We start from the raw sequence: 16,369 nt of genomic DNA, 5'->3' as shown, positions 1-16,369 counted from the left end.
TTTTTCCAGCACTGGGACCCAGGCCCTGTGCATGCTGAGTAAACACTTTACCACTATACCATCAGCTCTTTTTTATATTTTTCAGTTTTTAGACAGGGTCTCATCAGTTGCTCATACTGACCTTGAATTATCTCTGGCCTTGAATTTATGATCCTCCTGGGATGACTTCCCGATTAATACAGATTGGGAAATCCATATTAAGGGTTGTATTATATCCACTGACAGAGATGTTGGATTGTAACCCCCTCTCCCTATGAATGGGACCTTTTAGAAGAAAGGGCCTTTTGCAATTCAGCTTATTGTGAGATGAAGTCATTCAGGGCTCTACTTCAGTGACTGGTGTTCCCAGGAGAGGAGACTCAGGGTAGACATTCAGAGGTACAATAGAACTAGGATGAGATGACCATTTCATGGCAGCCATGTGGCTACAAACCAAGGGGTGGCCATGAGTGCCTGCAACTCAAAAGCTCAGGAGCCATCAGAGACAGCGTGGCCTGTCCATTCCTGGAGTTTCAGATATCTCTGGCAGGGCTTGGTGGTGCAGGCATTTCACCACGGGTTCTCAGAAGACAAGGCAGGAGAACCCTGAGTTCAAGCCCAACCTGGACTGCAAACTGTTTTTTGGTCACCTGATTTAATTGTTGTCTTGGAGACTTACTGCCTCTGTCTATGAACCTAGGCCTAGTCCTGGAAGCTTCTAGCCTCTGTGCAATCTAACCTAGCCTAGAATGTTTTCAGCCTCTGAGACTTACTGCTGAATAAGTTCACCCTTTCTAGCTCTTTTTGAACTCTGGCTGACTGGTTCAACTCAGCTGTTCTGGATCAAACCCCTCTCCAAGATGATTCAGTCTGGCTTCTCTCAGCTTCTGATTTTTTTTGCTTTGCTTGGCCTCAAACTAACTCTAGCAACCTGTTCTAATCTTCTGACTCCTTCTCATTCTCTGGGTCCTTCTGTCTTCCCCTGTGTCTAGCTTATTCTCTCTTCAACTTGTCTCTGTGAAACTCTCCCAGTAAAATCTGCCTCTGAATTCCATGAACTGAACTGCCAGGAACTCCACTCCAGTGCTTTGACTCTCAATTCACACTGACTGAACCAAACTTCCTGAACAAAACTCAGACATCTACATGCCTCTGTCTCCTAGGTGCTGGGATTAAAAGCATGTACTACCATGCCTGGATTTTTGTTTGTTTGTTTGTTTGTTTGTTTGTTTTGTCAGAAACCTGACCTGTACCAGGCTGGCCTTGAACTCAGAGATCTGCTTGCCCCTGTCTCTTGGGATTTAAGGCATATCTCTATTCTAGCCAGATCATGTAGACATAGAAAGTTTTTGGATGTGATCTCTTGCCAAACTGAATTAAAATCCCTCTACAGCAGAGTGGATTCAAGGATAGTCTGGGCAACTCAGTGAGACATTTGTCTCCAAGTGAAAAGTAAAAAGATGCCTGAAGGATGTAGTTCAGTAGTAATGTTTGCCTAGCAACCTTGAGGCCTTGGCTTTCATACCAGGGTGGGGTAGGGGATCCATTTCTGTCCTATTAAGGGGACCCAGTTTGTGGTATTTTATTAAACCAATGTCACCTTGTAATTATCTTATAAATAGGACAGTTATGCTGCACACATTGGCTGTTGACACAGCTTACAAGAGTCCACTTTTAAAATCAAGCATTTAAATTATGCCACACATATTGAAACTAAAAAAGCCAGTGTTTGAGATAAACACATACCTGAGCATGTGCTAGAAAGAACATATAATGGGACACTGTATATTCACATGCACACCCCTGCATCTTTACATCTCTGTCTCTGAGCATCCCAGGCCTGTGAGTGGGCCTAAGGCAGTTTTAGGTTTTCTTCTGGTATTTTCTCTTCTTTCTTAAGACTAGATTCTTCTAAAGTGGCATGGGACACACAGTCAAATTGTCAGAGAAACTGCATGATTGTGGGTGAACAGCATGCTGTTCTTAAAGGTCCCTCTAGCTATACGAACAGCCACCACTCCTAACCCGGAAAGCCAGCTCAGTATGACTGACATCCCTCATATTCCAAAAGTGGCAAGTCTGAGATCAGGGGCCTCCAGAGCTGGCCTTGATCCTCCTGCTTCTGCCCTGAAATGCTAGCAGTATGAGCTACATAGTGAGTCTCTGGCCTTCTTAACAACAACACAAGAGTCCCCAGAGAGCTCCCTTGCTCTTCCTACCATGCCAGGACCCAGGAGAGAAAAGTGGCTTTCCCAGACCCCAGCTCTGGAGGTCCCTCTAGCTATATGAACAGCCACCACTCCTAACCCGAGAGGCCAGCTCAGTATGACTGGCATCCCTCATATTTCACATAATGTACACAGAATGTAAGTAGTTGCATAGTAGCTGTTTAGAAAATAGAAACAAGAGCACTGTGCACATTCAGTGAGGATGCAATGTCCCCTAATACCTTCAGCATGCAGTTGGCTAAACCCACAGATGCAAACCATGGCGCTCTACACACAGTTTGCAGGCAGTTCCATTAAAGAGCATCCTCTCTGCCAGCAAGGGCTTAGTATTTGTATGACCTCAGAGAGGGCCAGTAACAGCCACTCCACGAAGTAAAACGAATATCAAAGACAACATTGGAGGCTAGCTCAGGTCTAAAGAGGACTGGGATCCAGCACAGGTGAAGTCACACTGCACACAGGTTGGATACAGATCAGAGCACAATGCACCCTCTGCACAATCCTAAATTACAGAAGAGAGGTGAAGCCAGGATGCCTAGAGGCACAGAGAGCTGACATATGTCTTTGTTTTGCTTTTTGGGAAAAGTTTTGTGACCAGGCTGACCAGCCATGTGTTCTGTGGGCCACACCCTCCCTTAGAAAAAGCCAAGCATATGAGGAGTTACTGACATTTATCCCCAGGCGAATGAGATGGAAAGTCAGAGTTTCTTACTCCTTCGCAAAGAATGCAAATTTGATGGAGACTGCACAAATAGAAAATATTGGTCCTGATTTGGTAAACGTTTATCCGTGTAATGATTCCTTCTACGCGCTATTAAAGTTCCAATGGTGTGTGCATTCTGATCACCATTATCTTATTTTATTTTGATCCCCATGAATGCTGACCAAGTGCGCTATCACTGAACCATCCTCCCAGCTTTGAATCACCATGATTACCACTAGAACACAGCCCTGCTATTTCTCATTACTTGCTGCAGGTTCAGAAGGAGCTGAGGGTCCAGCTGGTGATTCAGTGGCCACTCAGTGAGTGTGCATTGTGTTCAGTTGGGTGACTTCACTTATTCTGGTGAGGAGACAGAGAAACAGCAAACCTATGAGTCATGATGCACAGTGTTTTCAGTTAGGTGCTCTGGGGAAGATGAGTCCGTGCTTTCATAGGGAAAGCCTGGGTGTGAGGCGGTGGCTAGACAGGGTAGTCAGGCTGGGCCATTCAAGGAGCTTCAGCCTGAGGGGGATGGGGAGCCTGTCAGGCAAAAGTGTGGGGAGAAAGCCTTTAAACGAAGAGATCAGAAAGTACAAAGCCTCCAAAACAGGAGCAATCTTGGCTGAATTAAGATTTGGAAAGGTTGTGGAGGCTCCAAAGAGTTACAGGGAGAGTGGAGGAACAGGGCAGGAGCTAGAGTACCTGGGAGAGGGAATCAAAAAAGGACTGTAGTATTGGAGGAGGGTGTAGGGTGGCCTGTGGGATTGTTCTGTGCCCTCGAAGTTTTGATGGTGATCATGCCATCACTCTTGTGGTCTCACTATCCAAGCTGCACGCCTGGAAGTTAATTACGAGAAAGCACTGGACACCATCAGGATGGAGATTCTGCTGCCACCCAACATGTGCCTGATATCACCGTGATGAGAACAGCTTGTCACTCACAGTTTTAAAGGGTTCAGCCTGGGGTTGGTTGGTGGGTTCACGGCTTTGGGCTTGTGGGCAGGCAGTAAATCATGGCAGGAAGGTGGGATAAAGTAAAAACACTTAGCTTGTGGACAGCATTTGAGGATTCAGAAGAAAAGACAATTAGCTATTTTGCTCATCACTGTGACAAAAATACTTGAGAAAAAGCAACGTTAGGTTAGGAAGAGTTTATTCTGGCTCACAGTTCCACAGTAGACTCTGTTATATCTGGGGAAGGTACGATGGCAAGAGTGTGAGGTGGCCCGTCACACTGTGTCCGCAACCAGGAAACAGAGAGAGATGAATGCTGGTGCTCTGCTCCCTCTCCTTTTTGATTCAGTTCTGCGTAAACTTTCCCTCTGTAAGTACAAGAGACACACCCAGAGCTTTGTCTGCTGGGCAACCCTAAATCCTGTAAACTGACTAACCATCACATGCTACAATCCCTTGTACATCTGCAACTTTTCCCCAAGGCTGTACAAATTACTCTGTTTATAGCTGCCCCCCTCCCATACCCTCACCCTCTAGTTCTCATTCATATTAAGGAGCTGCCAAGTTTTAAAGTTCAGGCTAAGAATAGGTTTGCAGTTCACACAGGACAGAAAAGACAAGTACATGTAAACAAGGCAGCAGTGGAGAGTCTGGACAGTGCTGGCAGGGAAAAGCATCACCTATGCCCACTTTGAGAGTATTTTCCTGCTTTCCTCTGCTTCCTAGGATGAGGCTCTTTGTAAATTCTAAGCTTGGGTCAGTTAGCAGAACAAACCAGCCCACCTCATAATGCCATTCGGCAGGCTGGATGCCAGGACAGGCAACTTCCTGATCAAGTTCTCCAGGGGAGAGGGTCACTGATGATCTTACTCATCAGCTGCTTTTATCAACAACCTAAAGCAAGAACTGGAACTACGGGGTTGACAGTTTTCTCCTAAACTCTCAGTTTGATCACATCCCATTCTATCTGCTATTGAACACAGGTAATGCGACAGACCCTTGTGGCTAAGTCACACATACCCAAGGATATAGTAATTTCATATATATATATATATATATATATATATATATATATGTAACTGGCATTCCATTCCATACATACTATGTTAAAGTTATGTAATGGTTTTTGTGACACACACAACCACTTTCCCATCTTACTTCCACTCACTGCTTTCCCCAACATTATCCTTCCTTCCATAATGTACCTAACCATAATGAAATGGGTGCCGTCAAAGTTTTCTTATTTCTGCAGTGCCTTAATCCCAGCACTCAGGGAGGCAGAGGCAGCATTGAGTTCTAGGCCAGCATGGTCTACAACCCAAGTCCAAGACAGCAACCCTGTCTCGAAAAACTAAAACAAGCAAAAAGTCTTGCCTATGCCAGCCAAGCTTTGGCACTGATCTACCTCACTAAGTTGCCCAGGCTAGCTTTGGACCTGCAATCCTCCTAAGGCCTGTGCTGGCTCCTTTAAATTGTACAGTACAAAATAACAGCAGAGCCACAGCTCCGGTCATCAGCGATTCATTTTCCATTCTCCCAGAAGCATCTGATTTGCTGGTGCTTTGGGGAATGGAACTTGGCTCCCAGCAGGCCCAATCTAACTATTGTTTCTCAGGCCAGAAGATTCTTCCTTGGTCACTTGGTGCTCAGGAGTGAGCCAAGGTAGACTCTTTTGAGAAATGGATTATCCACGGGGCCATGCAAAAGAGGGGTCCCGGGGTGCAGAACGCTTGGACCAACTGCTTCCCGGCCATCCTCAGAGTCCGTGCCACTGTCAGGACCCCACGCGTGTAAGGCCAGGCCGCGTTCATCCCTGGCACGCCTGGCTGACGCAAGCTGGGCCTCGGGCACGCGCACCCCCATTCATTGATTCCTCCATTCATTCTGCGGACACCGGCCATGCGCCCTCAGCGATCGCCAGCCCGCGAGATCTCCCCTGTCTGTGAAGACAGGACGTGGGGACGAAGGTCGGGCGGTGCCCGCTGAGCAGCAGCAAGCGACAGGGAGGCAGCACCCGCCTTTCCCGCCCACGAGGCCCGGCCTAGGCCGCCGCCCGCATGACGTGCGGCCTCCCGCAGTGAGCGCATGCGTGCGGGAGCCCGCGCTCGGAGCCGGCCCACGCGGACCGCCCGCTCTGCGTGCGTGCGCGTTCCCGCTCGCCCGTCCCACGTGACCGGCCGCGCCTCTACCGCCTTCTGCGCTCAGACTGACCAGAGGAGTCCGACTGGCCGTGCGGACGTGCGCGTGCGCGTGCGCCGCGTGGTTGGGCGCGGCGCCGTTGCTCCGCCCCTTGCAGGCTCCTCCCCCTCCGCGCGCCGGCGTCCGCTGCGTCTCCGGCATTTGAATCGCGCTTCCGCCATCTTTCCAGCTTCAGTCGGACAGGCGCGGAGACTCTTCTGGAAGGTAGCGGCGTGGCCGGGAGGGCTGGGCCGGGAGCGGGCGGCGGCATGGGGTGGTCCTCCTTCGGGTGGGCGCGGGGCGGCGGTGGTGAGGAGAACGAACGGGCAGCGCCCTGGCCTTCTCAGCCAGCTTCCCTTCCCCCACCGCCTCACGCCGCGTCCCCGCCTTCCCGCGCGCTCTTCCCGGCCGCGGCCTTTGTGGGGCGCACGTGCCGCAGCCGCTCTCTCCCGCAGGATCGCCGCGATGGCCGCCCAGGGAGAGCCGCAGGTCCAGTTCAAGGTGTGTGTGCGGGCGGGCGGGCGGACGGACGGGCAGGCCGGCGGGGCGGGCGAGAGGGGAGGTCGGGAGGACGGCGTGGCCCAGGGAGGGAGCCGGGGCCGCTCACGCCGCCTTCTCCTCAGCTCGTCCTGGTGGGCGACGGCGGCACCGGGAAGACGACGTTCGTGAAGCGCCACTTGACGGGCGAGTTCGAGAAGAAGTATGTAGGTAGGTGCGGCGGAGCTGCGCGACCGCGGGCGCGGGGAAGGCGCCGTCGGTGCATGGCTGACCCTGCCGCCCTGTCTCCGCAGCCACCCTGGGCGTGGAGGTGCACCCGCTCGTCTTCCATACCAACAGAGGACCCATCAAGTTCAACGTGTGGGACACAGCCGGCCAGGAGAAGTTCGGGGGCCTGCGCGATGGCTACTACATCCAAGGTGAGGGGCCGCGGAAGAGGGCCTGGCCTGCCGACATGTGGCCGGGCCGAGCCAGGGATCCAGCCGTTGCCGGGTGACTAAGAAGGAAGATCAGATGAGGGACGGAGACAGGACCCTTCCAGGGGGACGACCTCGTTTGAGTGGATAGGAGATGGATAGGAGTCGTCCGGGGTGTCATTCGAGCACATGCTGTGTCATGCTAGGCATGGTTTGGGACAAACTGTGCGACTTTACAATTTAATAGGGGGTCGGGAAGCTGTTGGTTTTCGAAAACTTTTTGGTTTGGGTTTTCTAAACTTATATTGGGGTACTAGGAAGTAGTCATCTGTAAATATTTCCATCGTTAAAAAAATAGCCAGGCTAAACCTCCAGCCCCTGGAGCCAGACTCTTCTCACATGTGAGAAACACGCTGTGTCATGTAAGTTATACTAACTTACTTTTCTCCTTGAAAGTGGTTAACAAAAGAAAAGGTAAAATAGTCTTGTGATCTTACTAGCCTTATGAGAACATCCTTGGAAGTTCTTTGGTTTCTTGCTGTCTTTTAGTATGTAAAGACACAAATGTGTTTATCCCCTTGAGTTGAAACATTTTAACCAGAAAGCTGGACTGTACATTTGCTGCCTTTTTAACTGTATCCTCACCATCCCCAGTAGGGCAGGTTGTTGAGGCCTCCACTCAGATTTTCTTCAAGGCATAACATTTCTTCGCCATTTAAGAATGTGTTTCTAGGTGGGAGAGTGTTTTTTACAGGTGCTATTTATTATAAAGGGGTCCTGTAGAATGTTGCTAGTAGTTCACTTTTGATATAAACTTGACAGTTGTGACTGAGGGTGTGTGTTGAGGGAGAAGATGGGGAAGGTAGTTGATAGAGTAAGTTGGTCTTGACCTTCGGGGCTTTTGTGTGAGAGGAAGTGGAATCAGTGTCGTGTATTACAGTTTAACTTTTTAGTATTGGAGAGGCGATGTTCAGATAGAGTAGAGTAGGTTGGTGGATGATCCCCAGTCAGGCCCGAGGTAACGACTGAATCCTGCAATAGACTTAAGAAATCTTTCAATGCCTTGAATGTTTTTCAGCCCAGTGTGCCATTATAATGTTTGATGTAACATCAAGAGTTACTTACAAGAACGTACCCAACTGGCATAGAGATCTGGTACGAGTGTGTGAAAACATCCCCATTGTATTGTGTGGCAACAAGGTGGATATTAAGGACAGGAAAGTGAAAGCAAAATCTATTGTTTTCCACCGAAAGAAGAATCTCCAGGTATGTTCATAATTGACTAATTTGTATAGAAGGTTGTATGTAAGGTGCACAAATATGTTCTACATTAAAAATTGACCAGCAAATGTCAAACTCAATCAAAATGTCTTGAGTTTAAAGTGTCTTGGAATGGAGATTATTAATAGCATTTTCAAATGTACATTTCCTTTGTTTTAAACAGTACTATGACATTTCTGCCAAAAGTAACTACAACTTTGAAAAGCCTTTCCTCTGGCTTGCCAGAAAGCTCATTGGAGATCCTAACTTGGAGTTTGTTGCCATGCCCGCTCTTGCCCCACCTGAGGTGGTCATGGACCCAGCTTTGGCAGCACAGTATGAACATGATTTAGAGGTATTGTTCTTTAAAATGATTTTTCTTGTGTGTGTGTGTATGTGCACTTTGCCTAGTGTCTTCAGAAGCTGGCAGTGTTCTTAACTGCTGAGCCATCTTCATTTGTCCTAACAGTTAGTGCTTGTGCCTGACAGGTCATGGTGGTTCTGATCTGGACTGTTTCCTTGTTTCATGCTCCAGGTTGCTCAGACGACTGCCCTCCCGGATGAGGATGATGACCTGTGAGAAAGTGAAGCTGGAGCCCTGCGTCAGAAGTCTAGTTTTATAGGCAACTGTCCTGTGATGTCAGCGGTGCAGCGTGTGTGCCACCTTATTTAGCTAACAGATCGTGTACTTCATTGGGATGCTGAAGGAGATGAATGGGCTTCGGAGTGAATGTGGCAGTTAAAACATACTTTCATTTTTTTTGGACTTGCATATTTAGCTGTTTGGAACAGAGTTGTTTCCTTCCTGAATTTCAAAGATAAGACTGCTACAGTCGCATCACAATACTCAGTGGTGAAACCTTGTTTGTTACTGTCATTCCCATTCTTTTCGTTTAGAATCAGAATAAAGTTGTATTTCAAATAATCTAAAAAAGTGAATCATCCCTTATAAGCATATTAAAGCCACTAACATAGGGGAGCTTGTGTCATATTAATAGTTAAATGCTTTTGCTTATTCGATTTTCTTGTGCCTACTTTTGCAAACATTTGGATTGAGTCATGACCTAACCGTCTCTGTACAGGTGTAAATACTGTGATTTCCACTAGGATATCTGCCCCACCTGCATTTTGCTGGGTAATTTGACCTACGAGAAGAGCTTGTTTAAAAAGATTTCAGTATGTCCGCATTGTATGTTTAAGGGTTGTAGTTGACTGTGTAACCTTCAGAAGTCAGAACTGTTATTGGAATAGAAGCTTGAGGGTTTTCTGAGAGTACGTTTTGTTTCCATATTGGTTTCCATGTCTAATGTTGATTCTTTAAGATGTTATCTGCTTTCAAGTGGTGGCTCATGCCTTGAGTAATGGTCTCAGGAGGCAGGGGCAAGAAGATGCCTACCTAGTGTACCTAGTGTTCAGAGGAAGTTCCAGTTTAGCTAGGACTGAGATGTGTCTCCAAAAAAAAAAATTTCATGGTAGGCTTTGTTACAGTATTAACAGCATCTGATGATTCTCCCCCCAGGGTTTTTTAGGCAGTGCAAGAAAGGAAATGCTAGAATAGGCTGGAGTACTACCACTATCAGTTGAAACTTTATCTTAGGTTTGTCATCCCATCAGAACTACCTTGTACTCAGATGTAAACAGGCGATTCTGTTGGTCAAGTCTACCAAAGTTCTTTAGATCGTTACTTGCTTTTTTTTTTTTCTCCAAAGAAGGTAGAGTCATTTAAATAAAAGGAGGATGAAAGGAAGCTGTTCTGTGCACTAGCCTTAATAGACTGATTTCAAAACTCAATTTGATGTGTATGCTATGCTACAATCAGGTGAAGATCCCCTCCCCTGACCAGGATGAAACCTCATTTAGATCTCTTGAATTAATACAATGTGTGTAAACCTGGTATAGAATGTAGAACCTTACCACTTACTGAGTTTTGTAACAGTTAAATTTGGGAGCTGCTTACGTGTGTTTAGCCAGAGTGCAGAGGATTTACATTTATTGAACTGTTAAATATATCACTTCTGCTTTGCCTCAGTTTTCTGAGTCATCTCTAGTATTTGCTGTAGAAGTGGTGAATAACTAAAATTTGAAGTTTGGTCATATTTTGGGGATGCAACTCTATCCAGCTGTCACAAGTGTGTGTGGGAGCTCTTACCAAATTAAAACATCTTGAGTTTATACTAGTCAGCAGCAGATTCTAGCTGGTTGAAGCAAAGTCACCAAGGAGAGCTGGGAAGTGTCAGGTATTTGAGAAACCTGGGCTTGGAGGGTTCTTAAGCCAACATGAACATGTTGAAGAGTTGTACCCTGGACCTGAAGTAGCCCAGAACTGCTTGCTTTGGTAGAAGCAGCCAAGGACACGCAGAAGGTAGGAGCTGGGTGAAAATCCTGGTTTGAGTTGTGCTTGTGGATGAGGGCAGAGTGATGACTGTCAGCCACGAGCAGTGCAGTTGCTCTACCCAGTTAAAGCTACACTGTCAAACCCTCAGTAGTGTCGTCAGTCCTGAATTCTGTCCTAGCAATTCTTGAAGCTTGAGATGGATCCAGTTGGGCATGTAGCCATGTAGGTAATGGCTCTCATTCATAGCTAGTAGGACCACATTGCAGAATTCAGGCTTCCTGAGGTATCTGCAGCTGCTGTGTACCCTCTCCTCTCCATCTTTAAGGCCTACCAGCTTCCCATCTTAGTGTGTTTGCACTAGTGGGTACAGGCCCCTAATGTAGACCTGTTGCTGGATCTCCCCTTACCTCAGCCCTAGGCCCTAAAATGACCAGATTCACTAGGCCCCTCCCTGCCATGGTAATCAATAAAAGCTGAGTTGCAAAGAATCAGACCACACCAGTTTTCCTGGAAGAAGTAGAACCCAGCTGAGAGATTTAGACTAACTGAGGCACCTGGAAAAGACTGCAGTCTGGGCAGTGTGCTCCAAGTTCCCAGCTTTGTGAGCTGTCACCCATGCTGGAGTGGGCTTTGGTGATGCAGCTGTCTGAATCATTTCTGCTCTTGTAAGTTACCAAGTTGGACTTGGTTGTATGTGTAGAATTTGGTCTGTTGTGGGTTCCATATCTGGGGTGTGTAGATGTGTGTGTTATGTCTCCCCAGGAAGTTTTGTCCCACAACAGGCTGCAACAAGTAAAGTGGTCATGTGTAGATGACCAGTCTTGCTGGCAATCCTCCATACACAGAAAATGGACCTTCAGATTGCTAGGAAAGGGTGCTTGCAGCAGAATCAGAGAGTCAGTCCAGGCCAGTAAGCCAGTAGCCAATTTGTGAGTAACATTTGCTTTTGTCCATCCCTGACTTGTCTGAGCCCTTCCCCTGTGCTTCTTGACCAGTGAGGAATAACTTGCTGATATTTTGCTGTGACTTTGTAAATGTTTTCTTAAAAGACAAGAGACCAGCAAGATGGCTCATCAGGTAAAGAGGTATGCAGCCAAACCTGAGTTCAGTCCTCAGATCCCACAAGTGGAAAGCGATAACCAGTTCCTGAAAGCTGTCCTCAAACCCCTCTATATATATGTTATAGCAGATGTGCTCAAACACACACATCTTCAGATAAATGTAATAATAAAACCGCTTTCAAAAGAGATGAAATTGTACCACAGTTCTGCTTCATTCATTTCTACTTTTACATAATCTTTAACTATGGAGTTAAAAAGTCATCCATAGCATGGATGAACCATGGATCAGTTTGATCAGTTCTGTAGATATGACCAAGGTGTGCCCCTGTTTGTGCTCTGCTTTGTCACCGGGCAGGCAGCTTTCACAGTAGCTCACTCCATCTGATGGAGGTTAGGCCAGTGGTCTCAACATGTGGGTCGCAACCCCTTTGAAGGTTGGACCTTTCCACAGAGATCGCCTAAGACCATCAGAAATCACAGATATTTATGTTACAATTCATAACTAGCAAAATTACAGTTACGAAGTAATGGTTGGGTATCCCACACGAGGAACTGTATTAAAGGGTTGCAGCATCAGGAAGGTTAAGCACCACTGGGCTAGGCAAATAAACACTACCACAGGACTCCAATCTTTTCTGGCTTAACTGGGTATGATCTCCAGGAATTGGGAAGTGTCTGTTTTCCTTTTGTGGAACACAAGCTGTCACTTGTCTTCAGTTTCTAAAAGTACACATTGCTTAATGAAAGAATAAATAAAATTACTATTGTGAGATGAGCTTTCACACAACCCAGTCTGGCCTCGAATTTGCTGTACAGTCAAGGATAACCTTAAACTAAACTTTCTACCTCTACCTCCCAAGTGCTGTGATTACAGGAGTGCCTCACTACATTCAGCAAACTTAAAAAGGAAAGTTGAGTAACGGGGACTGAAAGCATGGGAGGCCAGTATCCACCACTGAGCTATATTTCCAGCTGAAATAATTTTTAATCATCCTTTTGTTTGTTTAGGTTTTTATTGTTATTGAGTGTGGGTGCAAATGCCATGGTATGTGTGTAGAGTTCAGGTGACAACTTGTGAGAGTAGGCTCTCTCCCACCATGCGTGTTCCAGTTCCAGAGATTAAAAACTCAGTGGTAGCCAGGCGCGGCGGTGCACGCCTGGGATTCCAGCAGAGGCCGGTGGATCTCTTTGAGTTTGAGGTCAGCCTGGTCTACAGAGAAAGTCCAGGACAGCCAAGGCTATACAGAGAAACCCTGTATTGAAAAACCACCACCACCAAACAAAAACAAATCTCAGGTTGTGACTTGCATGTCAAGTGCCTTTCTCAAATGAGTCATCTCAATGGACCATTTTTTTTTTCTTTTTCTTTTTCTTTGAGACAGTCTTACCTTGTATCCCAGGCTGGCCTCAAACTCATGATCTTCCTGAGTCCTGAGTACTGGGATTACAAAGGTGTACCACCGTACCAAGCTAAAAGTCTGTACGTGTGTGATGTCACTATGTCACCACCAGATTGCAGTACCCAGCTCTGGGCAGGCTGAGTCAAACCCACACTGTTTGGGTGGGTCATGTCACACAATTCCTCTTTCTTTTCTCAGACTTGCACAAGGCAAGGTGTTTGCTGTTAGTCCCTCCCATACACACTCATTTGGAGCTCAGAAAATGGTGGTTGGTGATAATGGCAGTGGATTGTAGGCATGGCTTTTAAGGGAAAAGAGAAGGTGGCTCAAAATACGAGCAGAAAAGTAACCGAATGCTTAGCTGCAAAGAAAGCACAGAGTTAAACTGGGGACAACTTTAATCCCAGCACTCAGGGAGGCAGAGACTGAGAGTTCAAGGCCAGCCTGGTCTACAAATCGAGAGTTCAGGACAGCCAAGGCTACACAGAGAAATTCTGTCTTGGAAAAAAAAGAAAAAAGAAAGAGAAAAAAGCACATAAAGCACAAAAAGCACAAAAAGTTGGGCAGACTTCAGGAGCTCCAAATGCAGAAGGGTTCATGCTTGGCTGCTTTGGTTAGCTGTCTTAGGCCGTATGCTTTGCTTATTACTCTGGCAATAGTTGGCAGCCATTTAATAACAGGGCTGAGATTACCAGACCTTCCTGAAATGACTTGACCTTCAAGTAACCTTGTTACCAAGTTCTCATAATTTTGATTCCCTGTAGTTACAAAGCTGGGTCAACTTTGCCAGAGCATAAAGCTGTTAGTGGATTGCTTAATAACTTAAGTCTCCAATACGACTTCCTCTGAGCACAATGGGGGCTGCTAGATCCTCGTCACTGGCATCCTAGTCCCCCCACTGGAAGCTCTGATATCATTCCTTAATGACTGATATGATCAGAGTAGTCCTCCCTCAGGGGGGAGTGATGTGACCTTATGCTGGGCACGCTGCTACCCTGAACACAGTTGGGGGTCAGATAGTGTACAGGGGCAGGGAATGGCCATTTGCTGTCACATTGTATAAGAAGAATTATGGACATTTCAAAGTTAAAACTAATATTTATCTAACTGAATTAGTTATAGCTAATATTTACATTAATTTCAGTGAACATTCTTATATATATGGTGTGAATGTTTTCTCTTTCTTTTTGGTAGCGATGGCAACCAGAGTCTCTTAGAGGCTGAACAAGTGCTCTGCCTTCAGCTGTACCCAGGCCCGTTTGGTTAACCTTTATCAGTAGCAGTGGGGTTGTTTGGCCAGAACTTAGGAAAACCACTGTTTTTAAAAGACCTTGTCAAATGATCCTTTTTGAACCTAGACTGGTTTCATAACCATGACCCAGTTATAATACACTACTGTTTAATAAGGTGACTGGAAGCTAACACTTGAAAGCGAGGACCTCCCCGGTGACACGGCCCAGGCTATTGGCAGATGTGTGTGCTGCTTGGAGTCATGTCTTGTCTGTCTCCCTGGTACACCACTGCGCAAGTGTGCTAGTGCTCACTTTGTGATGGTTTTCTGTAGCTGGTTGCTGTGATGGATTTCTGCAGAAGCAGTCACCCTAAAACATCACACCGACACTCTTCCCATTTTGGAGGCCCAGCAGCTGAGGTCCAAGAAAAAAACAGGGCTAGGCAGAGCAGGGCTCCTTCTCAGATTCTGGGGAGGCTCAGACTCTGTCCTATGCTCCTCTCTGAGTTTCTGGGGGCTTTCTCTAATCCTTGGTGACTGTCTTAGTTACTGTTCTCTAAAAAGACACCATGACTGAGGCAATTCTTATAAAAGAAGGCGTTTATTTAATTGGGGACTTGCTTGCAGTTTTCACAGGGTTAGTCCGTTATCATGGTGGGCAGCAGGCAGGCATGTTGTTGTGGCTACAGCTTAGAGCTTTGTATTCTGATCCATAGGCAGCAGGCAAAGAAAGAGACACTGGACCTGGCATAGGCTTTTAAAATCTCAAAACCCACCCCAGCGACACACCTCCTCCAACGAGGCCACACCTACTCCAACAAGGCTACACTTTCTAATCCTTACAAAAATAGTTCGTTAATTGTGGTGGTGGTTTGAAGAAGTTTGGCTCCTATAGACTCATGTGTTTGAATGCTTGGGCACGGGGAATGGCACTGTGAGGAGATGTGACTTTGTTGGAGTAGCCGCGGCCTTGTTGGAGGAAGTGTGTCACTATGGAGGTGGGCTTTGAGGTCTATGCTCAGGTTCTGCCCAGTGTAGAATATGATCTACTCTTGGCTGCTTGTGGAAGACAGTCTTCTACTGTTGCCTTCAGACCAAGAGGTAGAGCTCTCAGCTCCTTCGCCAACACCACGTCTGCTTGCACACTGCCATGCTTCCCACCATGATGATAGTGGACAAAACCTCTGAAACTGTAAGCCAGCCCCAATTCAATGTTTTTCTTTTTAAGAGTTGCTGTGGTCATGGTCTTTTCATACCAATAAAACCCTAAGACAACTAGGGAACTGCTATGCAAAAATGCATGCCTGTCATTCAAATCACCCCACTGACCCCAGGCTTGGGGATGCTTCTCTTATCGCATAAGGCCTCCTTCCTCGGTTCATGTCTCTCTCTGCCTCTTCTATTAAGGACAGGTGTGGCACTGACTGCCGCAATATTATCTCAATGCACCTGCATCGGCCCCATTTCTAAAGAAGTCATACATTCCGAGATGAAATGGCTTAGGACCAAGTTGTCTTGTGGAGATGTGGGTCAGCTCATACAGTCTCCTTCCAGGAACCAGAAGGAAGGTCTCCACAAGTGCCTCACTATGAAGACTGTTCTTCATGCCCTGTGCCTGGGCCAGGTCCCTTTAGTACAGAAACATACACACCCATAGCGGTGAGTGGCTAGCTAAAGGACACTTGTTGACTTTCATTAGAGAGTGTCAGAATCTTTCCAAACATATACACCTGTGTCCCCTAACCTGCGGTTGTGTCTGTTTTTTTGTTCATTTGTTTGTTTTTAAGATTTATTTTACAGTCAGGAATAGTGGCTCAGGCCTTTAATCCCAGCACTCAGGGAGGCAGAGGCAGGTAGATCTCTGTGAGTTTGAGGCCAACCTGGTCTACAAAGTGAGTCCAGGACAGCCAGAGCTACTCAGTGAAACCCTGTGTCAATGCCCCCCCGAAAAAGATTTATTTTACTTGTGTGTATGTATGTATATGTGTATATGTGCACACATGTACACATGTGCTACGTGCCCACAGAAACCAGAAGAGGGTATTGGATTCCCTGGAGCTGCAGTGACATGTGCTCATGTGCCACCATGTAGGTACTGGGAACCCAACTAAGGTCCTCTGCAAGGG

At 46.8% G+C, this 16,369-nt stretch overlaps 1 protein-coding gene across 4 annotated transcripts; it reads left to right on the top strand.

Moving 5' to 3' along the window:
* Positions 1–6,126: 6,126 nt before the first annotated feature.
* On the top strand, positions 6,127–10,244 carry Ran (RAN, member RAS oncogene family). Of its 4 annotated transcripts, none has more exons than XM_021639831.2 (7): positions 6,127–6,267; positions 6,498–6,543; positions 6,666–6,750; positions 6,834–6,959; positions 8,035–8,222; positions 8,401–8,571; positions 8,752–10,244. In XM_021639831.2, exons 2-7 carry the CDS (start codon positions 6,508–6,510, stop codon positions 8,794–8,796), a joined length of 651 nt encoding a protein of 216 aa, XP_021495506.1. In that variant the 5' UTR covers positions 6,127–6,267; positions 6,498–6,507; the 3' UTR covers positions 8,797–10,244. The 4 variants fall into 4 exon arrangements, with proteins under 4 accessions (XP_021495506.1, XP_060238263.1, XP_060238264.1 ...); XM_021639832.2 differs by having other exon boundaries at positions 6,171–6,267; positions 6,482–6,543; XM_060382280.1 differs by having other exon boundaries at positions 8,401–10,244.
* The last annotated feature ends 6,125 nt before the right edge of the window (positions 10,245–16,369 follow it).

Source organism: Meriones unguiculatus, chromosome 4 (genome assembly GCF_030254825.1).
Source record: "Meriones unguiculatus strain TT.TT164.6M chromosome 4, Bangor_MerUng_6.1, whole genome shotgun sequence".
NCBI classification, from domain to species: Eukaryota; Metazoa; Chordata; class Mammalia; order Rodentia; family Muridae; genus Meriones; species Meriones unguiculatus.
This window is presented reverse-complemented; position numbering and strand designations above follow the sequence as displayed.